The sequence below is a fragment of the Danio rerio genome, chromosome 12 (genome assembly GCF_052040795.2).
Source record: "Danio rerio strain M-AB ecotype USA chromosome 12, GRCz13ab, whole genome shotgun sequence".
NCBI classification, from domain to species: domain Eukaryota; kingdom Metazoa; phylum Chordata; class Actinopteri; order Cypriniformes; family Danionidae; genus Danio; species Danio rerio.
In genome coordinates, this window is record NC_141032.1 from 36,874,596 (window position 1) to 36,899,152 (window position 24,557).

Sequence of the window (24,557 nt, forward strand, 5' to 3'; positions counted from 1 at the left end):
TTGAGGTAGTTCATTAAGAGGCGATTTACCTTCTATGTGTGATTTGATTGGACAGGAATCACACGACTGATTTTTCTGATCACCATAGACAGGGAATAATAAAGTGACTGCAGGTTGAAGGAAAGTAGTGGAGTAAAACTGCAGATGCTGCACTAAAAATGTACTCAAGAGAAAGTAAAAGTACACATTTTTAAAACTACTTAGAAAATTACAATTCCTGGGAAAACTACTCAATTACAGTAGTTTGAGTATTTATAATTAGTTATTTTACACCACTGGTAAGGAGGCAATGATGGGCAGAGGCTAGTTGGCAAATTTAGTCAGGATACTGGGGCCACACCCCTACTCTTTTTAAAGGACATCCTGGAATTTTTAACAACCACAGAGGGTCGGGACTTCAGTTTAGCATCTCATCCAAAATACGGTGCTTACTGATAGTAGAGTCCCCATGACTGTTATCAGAAATGAGTCTGTCTTGACCCAACTTCTGCTCTGAGTAGTGTATTGATGCTCATTTCACAAAAGGGCTAAATTATGATTGAGAAGACAAGTCATTGTTTGAGATGACCACATCTTCGGCAGATGGTACAAATTGTAAAATATGGATGGGTAATGGGACAAAGAAAACCATCACATGCAATGGATTTTGGAAACATACAGAGCATAGCTCCGCCAACAGCCAAGGAGAAACCTCATTAGCATCTAAAGTTAATAAAATGAAACAGTATAAAGGTATGAGTTTAAGAATGTTCAGGTTCATTCTGACCACGCTGAACGCAGGGTACTGCAGTGCATGTTGAGACTGCTATGCTGAATATCTTCTTTGAGATTTTCCAACACAATCTCACGGCAATTCATAATGTTTTGATTTAGAGACTAATCTGTATGAATTCATCTGATACCATTCCTATAATTTAGTACGATTTGCTTATCCCCAATGACGGTTGGGTTTAGGTGTCGCACTTCCTTTTTAAAAATTTCACATTTTCGTATGACTAAACCAATTAAATACTAAACTGAAAAAAACAAGTAAAATAGTTACGTTTCCTCATAAGATTCGGCTGGATTTTCCAAATCCTCATAATTTTTTTCTTACACTAAACTGGGCCGTTAGGTCCCGCACTGTCCACAGGTTGAGCATCCCCTGCTGACCTCACTAACACCACTTCCAGCAGCAACCTACTCATGTGGTGTGGAGGTATGTTTTCAAACGTCGTTTATAATTCTTAAGTCATATGTATTAGCCTTTTTTTTTAATACGTAAAATACTAATGTGTGGGATCAGGCTGCATGTATGCTTCATCTAAATTAAGGGTGTCCAAACTCGGTCCTGGAGGGCCGGTACCCTGCATAGTTTAGCTCCAACTTCCTCCAACACACCTGCCTGGAGATCTTGTATACCTAGAAAGAGCTTGATTAGCTGGTTCAAGTGTGTTTAATTGGGGTTGGAACTAAAATATGCAGGACACCGGCCCTCCAGGATCGTGTTTGGACACCCCTGATCTAGAGGACTTTGATAATTTAAGTGTGGTGTACAAAACGCCTTTGTTTATATATTTTCATTTGTGTAACTTGTGTGTTTTAAAATTTCAATTTTAAATTCAAAGAAACAAGCAGGAGTGCTGTAATAAAGAGACACCTTTTCAATTACCTTTTTATGTCTTTAATCTCTTTTAGTAAAAAAAAAGAAAATTGAATCGTTAACTCAAAATTATTAAGTGAATCTAATCGTGACTTAAATAAATCCTTACATCCCTTAAGGTCCCATTAATTTGCCAGATAAAGCTGCGTGTTTAATGAAATTTTAGCTTAAAGTTTAATGAAACTAAGCTTTTAGGTCAGTGGTAAAAGGTATGCCTGTTTGGCATGTGTGTATTTTATACCAACACACAAACAAATGTAATGGTTTCCGACAATAAACTCATGATTCATTTTGAGTCTTGATTAATTGCATTCTCTGAGCACCAGAAGCAGTTCAAGGATTTTTAATAAGATCCAGTATGGCCAGTTTTTATCATTTTTATGGAGTGTTATATAAAAGTTGCCCATTAGAGAGAGACAGACTCAGTTGGTGTAGACGGATCGTCATGACGACAATGTGGTGTGCTGATTTACTTCAGTGGGTCTCGTAGGGGGCTCAGGGCCACGGCCTCGTCTCGCTTTATTCTTAAATGACATATCCTTGGCATATCATTTATTTTGTTTGCTTATTTACTGAGACTTTCAATGTATATATTTAGAGGCATTCTATACAATGCCATCGCTGACTTGTTTTGCCTTCCAGAGAGAACATAATTCGACAACATAAAATATATATATATTTTTCCTGGACTCAATGTGTGGGTGATTTTAACAAAACCTGTCAAGAAACTGGCATGTTTTATGATATTTCTAATTCAGAAGTGTTTTTTATTTTTATTTAAGATAATGAAGAGAACAGTTAAAACAATAATAATTTGACAGGTGTTGTGCTTTTCTAAAATAACAAGCTATATATTTTTAGAGTGTTAAAGAAGGTTGAAGGTTTTTTTTTTTTTTACTTTTTGACATTTTCATGACAGTTAAGCACATTTTTGTTCTCACATTATCAAGCTTATAATTAACTTTATTCCTGCACGAAGGAAACAGAACCCGGGGCCTCCTCACGGTGGGACATGCCTGGAACACCCCACTAGGTAGGCATCCAAGTGGCATCTAAAACAGATGCCCAAGCCACCTCAGCTGACTTCACTCGATGTGGAGGAGCAGCGGCAAACCACTTTTTTTTTTCCAGTGGAGCACCATGACCTCAGATTTGGAGGTACTGATTCTCATCCCAGCCATGTCACACTCAGTAGCAAACCGCACCAGTGCATGCTGAAGGTCCATGTTCAATTAAGCCAGAACAACAGAAAAACATCATCTGCAAATAAGAGACAAAATCCTGTGGTCTCTGAACAGGACCTCCTCTGGCCCACGACTAAAATTCTGTCCATAAAAGTTAAGAACAGAATTGGTGACAAAGGGCAGCACTGCCGGAGTTCAACATGGACTGGAAAAAAATCTGCCTTATTGCCAAACTCAGATGGAGAAAAATAGAATGGTAGAACAAACAGACGGACAGACTGGTGGAAAGACAGAAAAATAGAATGGCAGAACGAACAACAGACCGACAAATGGACAGAGAAAAATAGAATGGTAGAACAAACAGACTGACGGTTAAATAGACATACAGAGAAAAATAGAATGAAAGAACAAAAAAACAGACGGACAGACTGGTGGACGGATGGATAAAAATAGAATGGTAGAGCAAACAACAGGCGAACGGACGGATGGACAAAAATAGAATGGTAAAAAAAAACAAATGGACAGATGGAGAAAAATAGGATGGTAGAACAAACAACAGAAGGACCAATTGATAGATGGATAAATAAAACTAGAATTTTCAAACAAAAAACAGATGCACGGATGGATGGATAAAAATAGAATGTTAGAACAAACAACAGACGGACGGATGGATAGACAAAAATAGAATGGTAGAACAAACAACAGACGGATGGACAAATGGAGAAAAATAGAACGATAGAACAAACAACAGACAGACAGACAGAAAAATAGAATAGTAGAACAAACAACTGACGGACCGATTGATAGATGGATGAATAAAAATAGAATTGTAGAACAAAAAACAGATGGACGGATGGATGGATAAAAATAGAATGTTAGAACAAACAACAGACGGATGGACGGATAGAGAAAAATAGAATGGTAGAACAAACAAACAGACGGTTGGACAGATGGACAAATGGAGAAAAATAGAACGATAGAACAAACAACAGACAGACAGACAGAGAAAAATAGAATGGTAGAACAAACAATGGATGGATAGGTGGAATAGTAGAACAAACAATGGACAGATAATGGAATGGTAGAACAAGCTATAGACAGATGGATGGATGGAATGGTAGAACAAACGTTGGACAGACAAACGGAATGTAATTGATTAATCAGATTCAAAAATAAAAATGATTCTAAATATGTTCTAAAATATTCACAGTGGTCATATAGAGATGCAGTTTTCTTATCGTGGAGTTTGGTAGTGAAACGTGGACACTATTAGAGTAGCTTTGAGACCATCACCTGTTTGCCTCAATTTGCATTTTTATCTCACTGGGATTAATTAATAGTTTCCGTAAAGAAAAATATGTGCTGCATGTTGTTGCATAAAGACCATAGAATCAATAGGCCCACTGATAAGACTGCATATAATGAGCAAAACATCTCACCATGGAAAAATACTGCCATGTGCTTTTATGGAGTGAATAAGCCGCAAGGCCAGACCAAAGGAGCACTAATTTCAGCCTTGCGCGGTCCCACTAGGACTTGTGTGCGATTGATGGGGTGGACTAATCAGCTACTTACGGAGGAGGCCACAAAAACACTCCGGCTCCAACACAAATTCAAAATTATTCAGCCGGTGCCATTATCCTAGCTCAATGTATTCATCTGTGAGAAGTCAAATATAGACATGGCAAAAACACACAATTCATATTTTGTGAATAATCCAACTACATCTGTTAGAGGATGCAGAAGTTAAGAGGAAATCTGTGATTTCAGACCAGTCTGGTCCTTAAATTAGATAGCTGTCATTTGCATTAATAATAAGACAAATGAACAACAATCAATTTCAACTCAGAAAACACGCAATATTTAGCTCAGATGAAAAAAGCTCCTCATTCACTTGTTCAATTTTCTTTTTCCACACCTAAAAATGAACTTGAATGATTCAGATTTCTTTTTTTTCTTGCCTCTGCTGGAGCTTCTCACCTTCTGAAAGTGTAAAAGCTGAGCCCTGTTATCCAGCAGAGAAAAAAAATTAAACCCACCACTGTGCTTTTGTTTAAGAAAGTACAGTCTTAACCATTCATACAGTAAATTCAAGCCAGTGGTGCCAGAAGCACCTTAATTCTTTTGAGTCACTACCGTGATTCACATTTTCTTCTGTTATTGTAACACACAGTTTTTTGTGAACCCAAAGGTGACACTTACAATAAATGTATTCAACCATCAATTAAGAATTAAATGGGTCATTAAGTAAGAAATCAAAATTGCCTTGATCTTTTGAAATATTAGAGGTTATTGTACTATAATGGAAACCTGTAAGTTTTAAAAATCAAGGAGTTCTCTGTTTAAAAATGGTTTATATCAAAGTTAATCTGACCTAACGACAGATTGAGGAGTGTGCCACTTTATTATGTAATATTTTATGTTGAAACTCCGCCCATGCAGATGATAAACGTCTTACTGCTTCTCAAATCTATGGTGGCCGAGATATTATAACGTGCTGCAATTTAATAAAAAGAAATTTAAAAACACCAACAAATTGAGAAAAGATCTTCATCCATTTGACAAGACTTGTGACACAACGCAAACAAATTAATAAAACTCGTGAAAAGTTCCCGCATGTGTTCCTGATATAGAGGTTGCAATGATGCAGGCTTGAGTGCAAAACTCACTCGAGAAGTCCCAGAAGTCATTACGGCTGAATAAAGGAGGTGGGAAGCACAGCATTTTATAAAGATTTTTATTAAAGATCAGAGATACTTATTTTTCTCAGGAGTTTCCCTAAATGAGACGGTGAAAGTAAACACTAACGTGAAAATCTTAATAAAAGCATAAACACATTATGGGAGTTTATTTGCAGAAATACGCATTTAAATCCGTTTTATTTGTATTGTGCAACATATATTTGTAAGGTTTTTGTGCATGTTATATATATTGAAATGGGGGAAGACAATAAACCGTTGTGTGTATGCTGTCATATTGAAGTGATTTCCTGTTAAAAGCATGTGAAGGTTTATTTTCGTAATGTATTATGTTACATTTTTGTAAACTGTTTGTATTGCGAGAAAATGCAGCAATTTTTATTAATTTGTTCGCATTGCAATAAAATGTTGCATTTTTTATTGAATTGTTTACGTTTTGAGAAAATGTAGCATGTTTTTTATGTGTTTGCGTTGTGGGAAAATGCAGTGCGTTTTATTAAATTGTTTGCGTTGTGAGAAAATGCAGCTCGTTTTATTAAATTGTTTGCGTTGTGAGAAAATGCAGCTCGATTTATTAAATTGTATAGATTGTGAGAAAATGCAGTGTGTTTTATAAAATTATTTACATTGTGAGAAAATGCAGCACATTTTATTAAATTATATACGTTGTGAGAAAATGCAGCGCGTATTATTAAATTGTTTGTGTTGTGAGAAAATGCAGTGGGTTTTATTAAATTGTCTACATTGTGACAAAATACAGTGCGTTTTAATACATTGTTTGCGTTGTGAGAAAATGCAGCGTGTATTATTAAATTGTTTGCGTTATGAGAAAATGCATTGCGTTTAATTAAATCGTTTACATTGTGAGAAAATGCAGCGCGTATAATTAAATTGTTAGTGTTGTGAGAAAATGCAGTGGGTTTTATTAAATTGTTTGCATTGTGAGTAAATGCAGCACATTTTTTTTTTTTTTTGCATTTTGAGGATTTGCAGCACGTGTGCCATCAAACGAATAAAGATCTTTTCTTAATTTGCTGTTTTTTTTTTGTAATTGAAAGGGTTTTCTTAAATTGAAGCACGTTAAGCTCTATTGGCAACCAAACAAACTTCAACATGTTTATCTGTTTAGCTCCACCCACTGATTTGTATGTAATGTAGTTAATTGCAGCAAACAGCGTTCTACTTAAACTACATAGCTTATAGCTTATATCGATCGCTGATTGGTTCTTGTACTAGAAGGCGGGGTTTCATTCATCATATTGACCTTTACAATTTTCCCCATTCAAAACTATACGACAGACATGTCTTGTGTATTCTATAGTCTTTGGTAGTTTCTAGAATGATCCACTACTCATATTCATTCACATTTGAACTTTCCAACTATTGGAAAATTACATTTCAATGAATTTTTATTTCTATGACGGTTTTCACAATGTAGATTGTGTCAAAGCAACATAAAATAGATGAAGTATGAGTCGTTATACGGTGATCAAATGTATATTTATATCTATTATTTTATTTATTAAAATTACCATTTATAATACAATTCAGAGAAAGCTATTTCTCACTATTACTGAACTTACCCACACAAACATCTTGTTTTGACAGCCTTCAGGGGGATCAAGCATTAATTAGAGGCATCAATCACCCCCAACAGCCCTGCATGTATACTGCCATACTGAACTATCAATCCAAACCGAAGTGCTTAAAAGACTACATCCCTACATGCACTAAATCCCATGTCCCAAACTCCTGGAGGGCCGCAGTTCAGCACAGTTTGCTAATCCACCTAATCAAGGTGTTCAAGACTACTAGAGACTATTAAGCAGGTGTTAGAGGTGGTTGAAGCTAAACTGTGCAGAGCTGCAGCCCTCCAGGAATTGAGTTTGAGACCATTGCCTTAAACCCTTTGAAGCGCTCCTTCTGGAAGGTAAACACTTCAAAAGGATTAGAACAGTGATAGTCCTGCAGTACACGACTGTTATCTTGCTGAAGACATAATATGCATGACATTACTGATATCACAAAAGCACGTTTTTGTAGCCCATTCTCAAAACCCTGCAATTTAAAACCTGATATCAAAGTTCCCCAAATGCTGGTCTAGTGAACAGCCGAACATGCCAAAATGAATAAAAGAAGTTTCATTTTTGTAACACGCCCCTGATAGCTGAAACAACTATAGACATGAGCACTAATCAAAGCTCAGACCACTAAAGAAAGACATTTCAATAAGATTCATGTGTTAAAAGTCAAACAAGCAAGCATTTTCTAAAAAGCATTTACAATTGAAGTAAGAATTATTAGCCCCCCTGAATTATTAGTCCCCCTGGTTATTTTTTCCCCAATTTCTGTTTAACGGAAAGAAGATTTTTTTCAACACACTTTTAAACAATATAGTTTTCATAACTCATTTCTAATAACTAATTTATTTTATCTTTGCCATGATGACAGTAAATAATATTTTACTAGATATTTTTCAAGACACTTCTATACAGCTTTAAGTGACATTTAAAGGCTTAACTTAATAAGGTTAACTAGGCAAGTTTTGGGTATTTAGTTCTGTAGACTATTGAAAAAATTAGCTTAAAGGGGCTAATAATTTTGACCTTAAAATGGTTTTTAAAAAAATTAAAAACTGATTTTATCCTAGCCGAAATAAGAAAACATATTATCATATTATCAGACATACTGTGAAAATTTCCTTGCTCTGTTAAAAATCTTTTGGGAAATATTTTAAAATATGTAAAAAAATAAAATAAAAGGGGGGGCTAATAATTCTGACTTAAACTGTACATAGCATTCACAGGCATTATGGGATGTCTCTGTATTGTAACTGCAGACAAAATATGCTGTTTTTTAGGAAAACAGTATCTCCAGCCGAAAAGATATCTATAGATACCAATTTCAATTGTAAAGAAATCTTCGTTTTTAAAACTAATGAAGAGCTTTTTTTGAAAATATTTAAAATGTTTTTTAAAATACAATTTATTGTGTTGGGGGGGGGGGGTAATCACAATACTATGAAGTTTATCAAGGTTATCCAAGGTTATCATACCATCGGAATCCTATACCGGCCACTTCTAATAAAGACAACAAAGAAGATTTCAGTTCATATACAGTATCACAGAAATTATGCAAATGTAAATTAATTCCATTCGAAAAGGTTTTGTTTCATAAACTGCACATTTAATGAACAGTGTAAACATATACAGTTATGCCACATTTCTTTTTCATGCTCCATTCGTAATGAGAACTGAAGGGTAATGACACAAATAGAAAAGCAGCAAAGCACATTTACTGGAAAGCAGGAGCCTGGCATAAAAGAGAATACATCACAAATGCAGATTTATCTGCAATTTAAGTAGCAATTATCAACAAAAGATATGAAAATGAGTCAGACATAATCAGATCTCCTATTAATACATAACAGAACTAAGAGAATGAAATAATCAGATGAGATTTACATTTGTAAAAAGAGTTATTTTGTTGGCCAGTTTCTCACTTCTGATCAAAACAAATGTTTCTCATGATCACGTTCAAAGTTTTTAATTTTTGAAAAATATTTACAGTAGGTTTGAAAATCTTTAAACGTAGGGTTTGATCTTTACTTTTCCTTTATCCTAAGAAGCACTTGTGCACGCAAGAAAAAAGAAATAATAGTTAATTATAACAAATATATTATACAGCGCACAGCATAATTGAGTACACCCCATTTTGAAAATGAATATTTTTATCAATTTCTCAGTGCATATAGGCAATGTATTTTAGTGCATTTAAACAAAATACTGTAGATTTATTAAACATATATATTTATTAAAGTAATATTTTTGTCACCAAACATACTTAGAAATTAAAAGATAATACAATTAAATTCAAGCAAAATATTGCAAAAAAAAAAAAATAAATTACAACCTACAAAATTTCAACTAAAAACTTTTTTTATTTATTTATTTTTCTTGATTTTTCCTCTTTTTTCATTTTGTATTTAATATTCTTCTATAACATATAAATTTGGGTGTACTAGTTTTTGGACCGTTATCGTAAGTTATTTTGTTAGATAAGCTCCTGATTTGGCTTCAGTACTGACTAATCTAATGTATACTAACAAATATGATAATAGCTTCCTAATAAAAATATGAATATAAAAGACAGATTTGTGAAGTGTCTACTTATATATGCTGAGCACTGTACATAGACAAATTTAGTTCTGTTTTTCTTAATTCATCTTTACACAGCCGATTTAAGGTGGCCCTACGCAGGTCTGTGTCTGCTGATAATTAAGTGTAAAGATACTACATTACATTAAAGTCAACTCTGTCAGTTTTATTCCGTGTGAGATTGTCTTCTTTCCTTTGCTGTGCATTAGTTATAAACTTGACGAATGCTACTGCAGACATGCTAATGCTAAAATCTGCATTTTGCATTTTAAAAAATGTACATAAGTAGGGTTGGGGAGCCATAATAATGTTATGTTACAATGGCAGAGAGAAAACACGTGCAATTACAAAAAACACCAGAAAATAAAGAAAAGATCTTTATTCGTTTGACAGCATACAAGCTGCAAATCCACACAACGCATACACATAAAAAAACGCACTGCATTTTCCCACAACGCAAACATAATAATAAAACGCACTGCATTTTCTTACAACACAAAAAGAATGGAACACAGCGAAAATGGTTTAAGGGGACCCAGAAACGTGACTATTGCTCAGTGAAGTTGTAGGTGATTATTTAAAGGTGAGTTTTTTGCTTGTTTATTTTAATATGCAGATTCTCGTCTTTAGTATTTATTAGCCTAAATGACCATAACCTAAATACTGGTATATGTCACGTTTTAGGGTCTCCTTGAAACATTTCCACTGTGCTCCATGCTATTTGAAAGTGTTGTGAGAAAATGCAGCACGTTTTCTTAAATTGTTTGCGTTGTGAGAAAATGCAGCACGTTTTATTAATGTGTTTGCAATCTGTGGAAATACAGAGAGTATTTAAAAATGTGTTTGCTTGGTAAGAGTTTGCAGCATGTGTACTGTCAGACAGATGAAGATATTTTCTTAATTTGCTGGCTTTTTTAGTTTTTTTGTAATTGCATGTGTTTTCTTTAATTGCAAGCTCTCTCAGCCACCGTATTATGTACATATTTTAAAATGCATTTTATTAAAATGTGTTTAAATACAGTCTCCAATATTTTTTCATAATAGGAGGATAAAAGAAAACATTTACAACAAAATGGTGTTTTTAAATGCCCATTTTTCTGGATTTATATTCTAAACATTAAACTGAACATTGGATACATTTTATTTAGTAATTACTAATAGTTAACAGAAAACAATATGTTTAACCTTTAAATTATAAACAAGACTGGAATACAAAGGGACTCTTATTTTGCATTTACAACTTCCAGCTGCTCATTCCAATAAAAAAATAAAAATGAAATTTGCACTCTAACAAACATCTAAAACATTACAACAAAAACTCCAGAAAGCGAACACTTATTTACAGTACATCATAAGCATACACTTGGCATAAATGTGCAGTATTCGTGGATCATTAACTGCTGCATTTCCACTGAACATTTACTTAATGAAATTACTTTAATTTTTAAGTTGCCTTCTGAAGTTATGAATCACATTAAGCCACATTAGGCTGATGCTATCCGGCCACAAATCAAAGAACCCTTCACATGATACAGTAGGTCATGACTTAAAGGGGACTTTTTAGTTGCACACACACTTCTACATGTTTTACATTTAGCACACATCTAGTTTTAGTAGAAGACATTGTGGCTTTTAGTGACAGTTAAGTTTGTTTTCATAGTAGTTTCGGCTCAAAAGTGGCTTTTTGGGGTAGTGATGCCTCAGAAGAACTATTTCTGGTTTTCCAAAATAAGCTTTTGCTTAAAAGCAATTCAAAGAGCCATTTTATTAGTTTGTAAAATGCTCTTTTGATGATTCTTTATTGACATCAATTGTTCCATGGAAGTAAAAAAAGCAAAAACTATTAAAGGGGACCTATGATGAAAATCAACTTTTGTGAGCTGTTTGGACAGGACTGTGTGTAGTGTGTCTACAGTCATATTGGGGTGTTATAAACAAAGTCTTTTTTATTTTATTTCTTAAAATAGGATTCAAATCTCAGTGATTTTGAAGCCCACAATAACATGTCATAGGAGTGCGGTTTTTCCGCCCATTAAATTGATTTTTAGGTGCCATGTTTTTATAATAACATGTATAAAAACGTCCAAAAAAAACTTTTTTGTGTGTGGGGGGGGTGGGGGTAGGGGGGTTAAAACTGGAATTTAAAGCCACAGAGGGGTGGGGGATTAAAAGCCACAGTCTACAAAACAGCTACAATATACTCAGACACCAAAATGCGTATTCTGGAGGTTATAATAAATTATTTGATGGGTATTTTGAGCTGAAACTTTACAGACACATTCTGGAGCCACCAAAGGCTTATCTTACATCTTGTAAAAGGGGTAAAATAGGTGCCTGTAATTAACAGTTTCCATATTTTGTGATCTACAAGTGTTTTATGTTTATTCACAATTGTGACTTGCATTATGGGATGTTTATCTCTGCTCAGTCGACTTTTGATGTTGAAAATTCAACTGTACAGTTTAACAAAGTCACTTTTATTGACATTTTAATAGTTTTAAATAGGAAATAAGAGAAATAAGTGTAGTTAGAAATAAGAGAAATAAGAGTAGTTTAAATTAAGAGAAATATATCTTTAAAATAGCAGAAAATGTACTGGCAACTATTAAATGCATAAATAAAACCACTCAAACGTTTTACCGTTAAAAGTTGTTGGAACAAAAAAGATTAAGGTCCCATAATGCAATTTGAAAGCATAAATAAACGGGGAAAAATAAACAACAAAAACATGAATCACAAAATATGAAAAACTGCTAATTTAGGGATTTCTTTTACAGTGGACCTCTGCATCACAAGTGCAAAAACTACCCTATTGGATTATTCTTTAAAAGAGTTTCTTTTTTTTAAAAAAGTGAATTAATATTATAGATTCTTTATGGAACAATAGATGCCACAAAATAATTTTAATTTAAGAAGCACAGTATGGTTTAAACTCTTAAATAAAGGTACAAGGAAAAAAGGAATTTTCCACAGGAATCCAACAGAACAACCTCCAGATTAAATATTGCTGAAAAGTTCTTTGAACAACATTTTTCCAATAATCTAAAAGAACATTTGTCCACACAAAAAAAAGATGCTTTTGTCGTTGGGGGAAACGCATTACAAGTCAGGTGAGTTATGTAATAATATTACTTTTCTAAGTAATGAGTAAAATAACCTATTACTTTAAAAAAATAAGTAATAATATGAGTTACTTTTCCGAAAATGTAACACTTTTTAGTTTAATTATCTTTAAAAAAAAAAACATTTTTTTAATTATTATTATTTTGAACGTATCCAAAAAAAGGAAACAGGGATAAAATATTGTTTGTCAGTGAAGGTGTAGGTTATTGTGCAAGTTGTGATTGCAGAACAAAAGAAAACAAGCAATGAAAGAGATCAAGCTTTAGCCAGGTAATAAAAAGCAGCACAAAAGTAATTCAAAAGTAACTTAACCCATTACTTACTAAAAAAAGTAACTAAGTAAGGCAACTACACTCTCAGAAATAAAAATACGCGAGCTGTAGCTGGTGCCATACCTTTTCAAAAGGTACACATTTGTAAGTCCATATTGGTCCCTCAAAAGTATATATTAGTACCTAAAAATTTAAGAGGAACACTTTTGTACTTTAGGTACTAATATGTACCTTTGAGGTACCAATATGGATCCTTTAGGTACAAATGTGTACCTTTTGAAAAGGTACTGTACCACCCCAGTGACAGCTCGCATCCTTTAATTTCTGAGAGTGTAGATGCTTTTTTGGGGAGTAACTCAATATTGTAATGCATTACCTTTTACTAAGTAACTTTCCCCAACACTGCTTTTGAGCAATGAAAAGGTTCCATTGATATGGAAGGTTCCTTTGATCAAGCAATCAATGAACCTATATTTTAAAGAGGTTATTTTTTTTATGATTTCATCAGTCTAAAATGTGGCATTTAAACATTTATAACAAAAGCAAACAAGTCTGTCTAAACTTTGGGCCAATATGTGTAGCAACTGCATTTTTGCTGATGATATTACACAAAGAGTAGATCTTACCTTGACCAACTCCATCTAACCTTGCCTGAAGTCGACACGTATGGTACATAGGAGGTGTTAAATCTGCTCTATATGGGTGCAACAGAGTCTTCATATTGGGTTAAAGGCACCAGCTTGACAGCCAGCAGCAGCAGAAGGCCAGTCATCACCTCTAAAAGAAAGGAGATCCAGGCCATTCCCATTGACCAGCCGAAGGATGTGTGCACCTGAGCCATCTGTTCTCTGCCCATTCGCCGCTCTGTCTCTTCCAGTGCCTTCTGAGAGTACCTGATGTACAAACTCACCCCAGAGAGAGTCAGAAGACCTGACAAAACACATGCACAAGCACGCGTCAATCCACCCACACAAACAAGACCAATTAAACATCATTAAACTACAACCTGCTGTTCTGTCTGAGGTTACAAGACATTCTTTACTCTGTTGTAGATAGATTAGAAAACATTCATTTAATAACAGGACGTTTAAAGTCAGGTAATGTTGTCATCATGATTCTCTGCAGTTTCTTTAATCGTTGACAAGATGACACATTGTTTGATGAGTGCGAGTTATTATTGACACGTTCATATCTATATTTAGATGTTATGAATAAAATCTAATCAAGGCAGCGTTTGATGATTCTGGTGTGCTGGTATTTAGTACCTAGATAAGATTTTTCTTGTGAAATGCTTTGCTTAAAAAGTGTGCTTTTGTTAGTCACCCCAATGCTTAATAAATAATCATAAATAATTAAAAAACTTTAAAACACAAAGCGGCCCCAGAAAGTAATCGGAAAATGATTACAAAAACAAATGTCTGAGCAATGAGAGTAAAAGATTGTTTTGTTTCTTTATTTTTTTTTTACAGATGCCACTTTTTTCAGGAAATTCAGTGACATTACGACAGTTTGACTTAAGTGCCAAAACAGTTAAGGACAAAAAAACTCAAAATGGACATTTTTTGCAATTATTTTTATTCTTGTTTAAAATAAATAGATACATATTTTTAAAAGTAACATAAAAATATTATATAATGCCTTAATCCTTCATGGCATAGATTCAACAAGGTACTGGAAATATTCCTCAGAGATTTCAGTCCGTATTGACATGATAGCATCACACAGTTGCTGCAGATTTGTCTACTGCACATCTATGATGCGAATCTCCCATTCCACCATATCCCAAAGGTGCTCTATTGGATTGAGATCTGGTGACTGTGGAGGCCATTTGAGTACAGTGAACTCATTGTCATGTTCAAGAAACCAGTCTAAGATGATTTGTGCTTTATGACATGGCACGTTATACTGCTGGAAGATGGCATCAGAAGATAAATATCTTTAGTAGACTGTGGTCATAAAGGGATGGACATGGTCAGCAAAAATACTCACTTAGGCTGTGTTTGCACAATGCTCAATTGGTTCTAATGGGCCCAAAGTGTGCCAAGAAAATATCCCCCCACACCATTACACCACCACCACCACCAGCCTGAACCATAGATACAAGACAGGATGGATCAATGCTTTCATGTAGTTGACGCCAAATTCTGACCCTACCATCCAGATGTTGCAGCAGAAATTGAGACTCATCAGACCAGGCAACGTTTTCCCAATCTTCTATTGTCTAATTTTGGTGAGGCTGGGTAAATTGAAGCCTCAGCGTCCTGTTCTTAGCTGACAGGAGTGGCACCCGGTGTGGTCTTCTGCCTCAAGGTTCAATGTGTTGTGTGTTCAGAAGCGCTCTTCTGCATACTCGGTTGTAACGAGTGGTTAATTGAGTTACTATTGCCTTTTTATCAGCTCAAACAAAGTCACTTAAATCACCTTTTATCCCCATTCTTAAGCTCAGTTTGAACTGCAGCAGATCATCTTGACCATGTCTACATGCCTAAATGTATTGCGACAGAAGGACAGGTGTACCTAATAAAGTGGCCAGTGAGTGTGTGTGCGTGTGTGTGTGTGTGCGTGCGTGCGTGCATATATATATATATATATATATATATATATATATATAATTAGTATTATCATTAAGATACATTATTGATACACATATGCACAGCTATTATAAAATTAAGACCACTTGAATAATTCTTGGTTTCTCTGGAGGTAAGATTTATATAATTTTTTAATATAATTATTTCTTCTAAATGTAATTTTTTTATTTCTTTATAACAATATTTTTCACTTGTCCTAATACAAATTTGTCAAATGCAATTTCAGACAATGTTCATAATATTATTATTCTTTTCACCTTTACTCTTTAAGCTGCTGAATAAAACACACTAATATAGAGATGGAAAAACATTATGGTAAACTTAAATCCAGCTCTCTTATTCCTGCTTTTTCAAGCTCTTATTTAAAATATGTTCATATTTGCGAAATAAACCTTGATTTTCTAAGAGACTTAGTCCAATAAACCAATATTTCGAGCTACCATAAACTATTATAGTCTATTTCTATCATCAACTGAACCCAAAACGAATTCATAAACACTCTCCTTTGTATGCCGCAGAGCTCATCTCCCTAAACACTGCTCTTACAGTAAGCACTGAGAGCATAAACACACATGACAAATCTCTGGCATCCACTGTCTCAGATTTAGGAGAAGCATCAGCATCGGGGATGTAAATAGAGAGGAAGTCAAACCAGCTTCCTGTGGCACCCTGGTGTGCCCGATGAGTCCAAGACGTGAGCCATTATTACCAAATCTTCATTAAAACAGAATGTGCTGATGTGGATACATCAGCAGAAAACACATCTAATTAAACACCGACAAAATGAGAATGGATTTGTACATCAGCCATAATATGCACATAAAATTAAGAGCCAATAAAGAGAAAGAGGAACACGGTTTCTAATTAGCATGCCAGAGAGTCTAGACGGGAACAGACCGACTTGATCTTACATTTGCTGGTTCATTTAGAACAAACAGTTAGTATCCAGGAACAACTGATTTTTTTTTTTTTTTTTTTTTTTTTTTTGCAAATCACAGCTTAGTGAAAGGATGCGCTGATTTGCATAAATATGAGTGGGAAAACATTAATAAAATACAATTTCCTGATGTAAATTGATTCCCTGAAAATTGTTTTTACATTTTCTCCATGTTTTTGTCTGTAATAAGATACAAAAAACAGAGTACTGTATGTCAAAATGACAGGCCATCTTGCTAAAATAGAACCCTTTTCCCTTCAAAACTATACCAGTTGATCTTATATACAGGTGCTGAAAAGATTTTGTAGACATTTTGTTTGTGTGGTAGCAGCACACAGTTGCAGCAGATAAGTTGTCTTAACTGCCTTATAAAGTGGCAAGTGAGTGCTAATATAGGGTGACACTATTTCAGCTTGCAAAAAAAGAGAGGCAGAGAGAGTGTTGGTTGTAAAAATGTGACAAATGCTTTCACAATCATTACACTATGGTTACTGGTACTATGTTATAGCTTTAATGCTACACACCTGACAAAAGTCTTGTCGTAAATCCCAGTTGTATCATGAGCAACAAATCATAACGCCTTTTAGTTAATCATTAGGAAAAGTGACAGAAGGTAGATCTTTCCGATGAATTGTCTGTTGAACTGCATCCCAATCATCACAAATACTGCAGAAGACCTATTGGAACCTGCATGGATCCAAGATTCTCACAGAAATCAGTCAATTTTGGTGAAAGAAAAGTCATGGTTTGGGGTTACATTCAGTATGGGGTGTGTGAGAGATTTGAAGAGTGGATGGCAACATTAACAGCCTGAGGTATCAAAACATTTGTGTTGCCCATTATGTTACAAACCATAGGAGAGGGCAAATTCTTCAGCAGGATCGCACTCCTCCTATACTTTAGCCTACACATCAAAGATCCAGCAAAGAAGGTCAAGGTGCTCCAGGATTGGCCAGCACAGTCACCAGACATAAACATTATTGAGCATGTATGGGGTAAGATGGAGGAGGCATTGAAGATGAATCCAAAGAATCTTGATGAACTCTGGGAGTCCTGCAAAAACCCTTTCTTTGCCATTCCAGATGACTTTATTAGTAAGCGATTTGAGTCATTGCATTGAGTCATTCCTCCAAGATCATGGAAGTCATACACAATATTAATTGTTTTTCCACTGCAGCATGACTTTATATTCTATACTGTACATTAAGTCAGTTAAGAGACTAGACTTTTGTCTGAGCAAAGTCAGACCTTACTGTCCTAATTAAATAATAAAAAAATCAAGCCATGATCGTATTTTATTTTGGTAAAATATGTGTAATTTAGAGGCCTTTGCCTTTCATATGAGCCACTTCTGATAGCTAATGATCAACTAGAGGACAAGTTATTATTTGTTGTTCCTAAAACTTCGATAGGTGGCAAGACTTTTGTCAGCTTGTCTATAAATACAAGGGTAATGTTTATAACTATAATGTTACTATGTTATAACTTCAATACATAAAGCAATAACATCATTTCCATTAAACTTTACCTCACAATTTAAATGATAACAAACAAATGTTTTAAAAATTTGTTTAGCACTTAACACATAAGGCTGTTAAATGACATGGCTTTTTTCTTTTTGTTAAAGGTGCTGTGAGTTTGTTTTGACTCTTCTAAAGCATAGAAATAATATTTTTGCGGAAGAAAGTCCGTTTTTTTTCTTTGAATATATGCATTCTGTGTCGGATTGTCGGTCTTTGTTTTGGTCTCTATATCCCACTCACTGCCAATTTAGCCAATATTTTGGCACCCCGGGTTGCCTTGGTGGAAAAAAGCACATTTAATCTCAGTCATGAACGCACCTTCCATATATGTGGAACGGCCAAAAACATGACCTCCAGGGAACAGTAACAGCCTCAGAAATAAAATGCAGATTCAGAGTTATAAAAATCTACATGAGGAGGTTTATAATATAGTAAACAACATAAATATTACTAACGTAAACAAACATCTTTAATGTTTTGAATTTGGACGGTTTATATACATACTGCACCTTTAAAGTAAAAAAGGGGGAAAAATCCACCATTTAGCTTATATGCTACTCAGGAGGCATGTGCACACACTAGCTATGTTTTCATCCAAATATATGCATTAAATTTATGCACAAAACTGGAAAATTGCATAAAAGATGTGTGAATACAGCTCTGTTTAGAGAACTAAATCGTCACTTCCTGATTAACTGGTGCCAAATATCAAAAGTAAAAACTGCGGTAGGAGAAGCTGCATGAATCTTTTCTTTATTTAATAATTTACTTACACCTCAAGACAATGCCAACAAGTAATAACCACGTGGTGGCGTTTGAAGGTGTGAGAAGCAGAGCACAGACACTCTTGACAATTCTGGAGGTAATGAATTATTTAATATACTGAAACAGTTAAGGCATTTTAGAAGGACCAAAACAACATTTCAGATCCTTTACAATGTGGTCATTTTTATTATCACATGATCTCTTATAACAATAATCACATGACTTTTTAATGCGCATTGTGGAATTTATTCTGTAAAGGTGTTTCAATCATAGTTTATGCGCATTTTTTTGTAGTTTGTTCTACTCTATTATGCGCATACATCTTTTATGCGCATTTTCAAAATGTATTCGCATCTTGACGTTTTTATGCGCATATCCAAGATGCGCATAAAAATAGGTGGATGGAAACATAGCTACTGACAGGTTAAAGCTGCAACTGGCCAATGTTTGCATATGTACAAGACTGACCATAGGCAGCATGCAACAAGGTCTGGTCTAAAGAGCAAGGTTAAAGTATTGCAAAAACACATAACGTTATTGACAACTGTAGTAAGCCAAATGGTGTATCCCAGACATTTGAGTGGATTTAGAATGCCTAAAAAAAAGGACATCTTTGGAAGGAAAGAGGATGTATAGTAACCCTATGCAAATAACGAGAGTGATGCCAACCTTCTCGTTTATACTTCAATTCACAGTGTCAAAAACTAGTCATATGCTCCTTATTACCACGGTGACAAATTGTATGGCTGCCTCCTTGAAGGAAACCTTTATTCGAGTCATATGCCTTCAGGCTACATAGTGAGAGGACACTCTCAGATACTGTTTGGTGACACGTCTCAACAATCTCAATGCATTTCTGTATGAAGATCAAAGCAAAATTCTCCTGCCTTTGATACTAAAAAAGATAGTTCTCCCAAAAAATGAAAAATCTGCCATAATTTACCCACCCTCAGGCTATTCCAATCTCATATACATCTCTTTGTTCTGCTGAACACAAGACATTTGGAAAAATGTCATTAACCAAATAGATCCCACCATCCTCTTACTGCCATAGTTGGACAAATAAATATGGGAGTGAAGGGTATACACATGACTCAAAAAATCATTTAAATTTTTGGGTGAACTATCCCTAGTTGCTTTGTGATTTCAAAGGTCTCTGAAAACAAGCTCTGGCTGTACTCAGCTTGGATTATTATTCTACATTCTTCTGTTCGTAAATGCGTTCCGTGTAGAACAAAAGCAATAAAATTGCATTTCAATTATAGAGTGATGTATGGTCAGAATAAATGAGGGTTATATTATCCTTCACATAAATCTACCCTAATCTTTTTTGGTTTCACCTTTCCCATTCACCTCAAGATTACGAGTTCAATCACAGAAATAGCTAGGGGGTTGTTCTCTATTATGCTATCAATTTCACGAGAAGAAAACAATGAACCACAATAACTTCAGTCCCATAAGACTCTGACATAACAATTACTCTAGGTGAATAATGCGTTCAGCTTTCCGGTTTTTCAATGTCATTCAGAGAACTGCACGATGATTAAACTTGATTTTGTTTAACTCTGGTGCACCCAATCGGTCTTCATACAGCTTTAGGGTTAAGAACAGGCTAATAGTGTAAGCTATTATGAGTGCATGTATGAGACTTCCTTATATTAGTTGTATTGGGTTGTGGTGCTTCTCATCTACACTACCTGACAAAAGTCTTGTCGATTCCAGTTGTAAGAGCAACACATCATAACTTGACTTCTAGTTGATCATTTGGAAAAGTGGCAGAAGGTAGATTTTTCTGATGAATCATCTGTTGAACCACATTCCAATCATCACAAATATTGCAGAAGACCTATTGGAACCTGCATAGACCCAAGATTCTCACAGAAATCAGTCAAGTTTGGTTAAGGAAAACTCATGGTTGGGGGTTACATTCAGCATAGGGGCATGCGAGAGATCTGAAGAGTGGATGGCAAAATCAACAGCCTGAGGTATCAAGACATTTGTGCTGCCCATTACATTACAAACCACAGGAGAGGGCAAATTTTTCAGCAGGATAGCACTCCTTCTCATACTTCAGCCTCCACATCAAAGTTCCAGAAAGCAAAAAAGGTCAGCTGCTTCAGAATTGAACAGCCCAGTCACCAGATATGAACGTTATTGACCATGTCTGGGGTAAGATGAAGGAGGAGGCGTTGAAGATGACTCCAAAGAATCTTGTTGAACTATGGTGGTCCTGCAAAAACGCTTTCTTTGCCATTCCAGATGACTTTATTAATAAAATATTTGAGTCATTGCAGAGATGTATGGATGCAGTCCTCCAAGCTCATGGAAGTCCTACACAATATTAATTGTTTTTCCACTGCAGCATGACTTTATATTCTATACTGTACAGTATTTCTGTTAAGAGACAAGACTTTTGTCTAAGCAAAGTCTGACCTTACAGTCCTAATTAAATAATTAAAAAACAGCACATGATTATATTTTATTTCAGTAAAATAAGCATTATCTAGAGGCCTTTGTATTTCATATAAGCCACTTCTGATGCCAAATGATTTACTAGAAGTCAAGTTATTATTTGTTGTTCCTAAAACTTGGATAGGTGACAAGACTTTTGTCAGATAGTGTAGTTCCCCATAGATACATTTGTGGATTGACATTGGACCGCTTCAGTCATAATGGTCAAAGTAATGACTTAATGTAAAAGTCAATGATTTTTCCAAGGAGTCTAAATACTTTAATTTGGTGTTGGTTTGTGTGTTTATATTAATTACAGTTTATATTAATTACAGTATACCAAGTTTTTAAACTAAACATATATGCTAATGCCTGCTAAATACCAGCATGCTGTTGGGGTCATAAATATTGAGTAGTTTTTTTTTTTTTTTTTTTTTTTGGAGAAGCAGATTTGTAAAGTCAAAACATAGATGGTGAAAGACGAGCACTAACTAATGCAATTCCCATATCTGTGTCAATCCCGCTCCCTGCTACAGCAAGCATCTGCCAGGAATGTAAGTAAAAAGAAACTGCAGTAGAGTAATGATGAACATCCAAATGCTGTCCACACTGATGAAAGTTACCATCACATGAATATGTAAATATGTTTTTCAAAATGTACAAAACATAAATAACAGGAGTGAAAACTGGGAAATCATCTGCTCATAATGATATATGCTTTGCTATTCATGTTAACAATTTTTGTAAATGACACAATATTTAACTGTAATATGATCTGCATTTCACTGTAGCACAGCTATGCAGTATGTTACTGTATTTTAACGTTGCATTGTAAAAATTACTGTATATTTTACATTAAAGATATACATACCATACTGTAAATACAATATACGGCAAGATATATTGTGCTGCAAATGTAAGTACAGTATTTTTGCTAGAACTGATTTACAGTAATTTACTGTAGATTCTACAAGAAATTGTTAACAGTGTATGACATCAACATATGAAATAATCACAATGAAACGTATTGTTCGATCATCAAGTATATGTTTGGCTTCAGTTTAAATTTAATAACATACTGACTTCACAGAATGGGTTTCATAAACAACCTTGAAAGTAGGGGAATGTCTTGTTTCTTAAGTGTAAGTTTCTTGTTCGTAAGTGCAAAACGCGCCTAAGCCCGAAACTGAAAGCAAGAGGTGACTTTTAAGGGATCGTTTAATATGGATTATTTAATCATTCTTACTGTTCAGTGAACGCAAACAGTCGTAGTTTATTAAAGAAGCAAACCCCTCACTGCACGACAGCTGCACCTTTAGCAAACCTCCTAATTCCTGCCGCACGAGGACTTTATGATTGTTTATGAGTGTCAAAAGTGGCTGATCTGTTCGACTAAATATTTGACTGCGTGTCACTACATATCAAACGACTTAAACGATAAAACTAAAGAAGTGTCCACTGTGCTGAGCAAGAGCTCTTACTAAACAGCGCAGCATCGATGACGTAAGCGTGCCCAGGCCCGATTGTAATGTGAGTGCGGGCCGTCGGGGGAGATGAGAGGGGGGACAAGTGTGCTTTGGCCTGGTTTAAGGCAACTGCACATAGTGTGAGTATAGTTGCCTTAAACCGGGCCAAAGCACGCTTGTCCCCCCTCTCATCTCCCCCGATGGCCCGCACTCACAATTCTCAAATGATCCGGGAAAGGGGCCTGGGCACGGTTCAGATAGCATCGTTTGAGTAGGCCCATAGTCAATCTTTTAATTTCATAACAACATTACTGAACAACAAACCATGGCATTCAGAGAACCACACTTACTGCACAAGAGGAAATATGAAGCAGATCCAATCAGGAGTGCCCGGCTTCTGGCTAGGGAACTGACGAGACCACAGATACCTCCAAACACCAGCATCACCAGACTCAGGGGCAGTAAGATGGCAATCACGCAGTGCATGACTGAATCAAGAAAATTATAGGCCTAGCTGTTAAGCCAAATAGAAATGACTTATAGAAACACCAACTGATGTGTCACCCATACTAATACACAGACTCTTAATAGTGACCAATTTAGTGGACAAGATATAAAAAGATATTTCATTATGGAACATGAAACAACAAGCAGTTAAGCAAACATTAAGCCAAACATGAACATTAGAAACACCAGCTAATATGCACATTTAGGACATTAATAGTGACTAATTCAGTTGTAAACATTGATTTATGTACATTAACAGATTTTTAATCAGACTTTATCTTTGTGAAAAAAAGCTTTAAAACACTCACTTTCCATCTGTCTTTCTGATTCTGAATATCCAGTGTCTTCTGAATTACTTTTTTCATCTGCAGTCAAAAAACACAAAAGCAATTGTCAATGTGCAATAATGAACGTCCTTAGGACAACCAATATTACTTCTAAATATAGCACATTTTAAAACGCTTTCAAACATTGTTTTGATATTTAGCTAAGCTAGTTTACACCGCGTAAAATATGACAGAATCAAGAAGTAACCATGGCAACATATGCTAAATCGCTGACTGAGCGGCAAGAACATCGACAAATTATGCATACTTACGTCAGCATAGAAAATACTTAATTGAAATTATTAAAGGCTAATTTTTGAACAAAACGAATAATATGGTATAAAAGTTTCTGACAAATGAAACTAGTGTGTACATTTCGCTTTTAGTTTGAAGTATTCAAAAATGAACAAGCCTGCACGTGTACGCCATTATCGTAAACAATAACGAATGTAAAATAAATTTGCTACACAACTATAGGCAGGATAATAGCCAAGACAACCCAACAATCTTTTTGTTTTTAAAAGATGTCTAATAGACGTCTACTTGGCAACAACAAGGCTAAAATTGGGCTGTCAGTAAAAAACTAATAGACTTGAGTAGCCGTCAAATATGCAAATGAATGACCACACATATAACTCTGTCTGTTTGACGACTAGTCTAGTTTCTTAGATGTCTATTAGAATTTCACTGACAGCCCAGCCTTTTAGCCAAGCTGTCTTCGTTTAGACGTCGACACGTCTATTAAACACAAAATTGTTTGCTGTGAATGGTTACGTGTTTATAGTATACTAGGTGGTTAATAATCATAAGGAAAGTTTTCTCATTAATTTTCACCCACATAAATTATTTTTTTTTCACCCAGTGAGCGCATTCGTTGCTCAAATTAACTGTAATAATAACGAGGAAAAGCCACC

General features: G+C 35.0%; 1 protein-coding gene across 4 annotated transcripts in view; it reads right to left on the reverse strand.

Annotated features, from left to right (window-relative positions):
• The window catches only part of tmem235b (transmembrane protein 235b), a 30,807-nt gene that overhangs the window by 3,124 nt on the left and 3,126 nt on the right, over positions 1-24,557 (reverse strand). Inside the window, exons 2-5 of one of the 4 annotated variants that reach the window (XR_015504354.1) lie at positions 23,626-23,682; positions 23,161-23,298; positions 13,663-14,007; positions 9,513-10,121 (exon numbers count right to left, since the gene is read on the reverse strand). Coding sequence is in view for 1 of the 4 variants with exons in the window: in XM_087276671.1 (XP_087132797.1) it covers positions 13,772-14,007; positions 23,161-23,298; positions 23,626-23,682 (431 nt within the window). In the remaining 3 variants the exon portion in view is untranslated. Of the gene's footprint in view, positions 1-8,689; positions 14,008-21,782; positions 22,879-23,036; positions 23,299-23,625; positions 23,683-24,557 lie in introns of those variants that run through there. The other 3 variants (XR_015504355.1, XM_087276671.1, XR_015504356.1) reach the window with 3 other exon arrangements.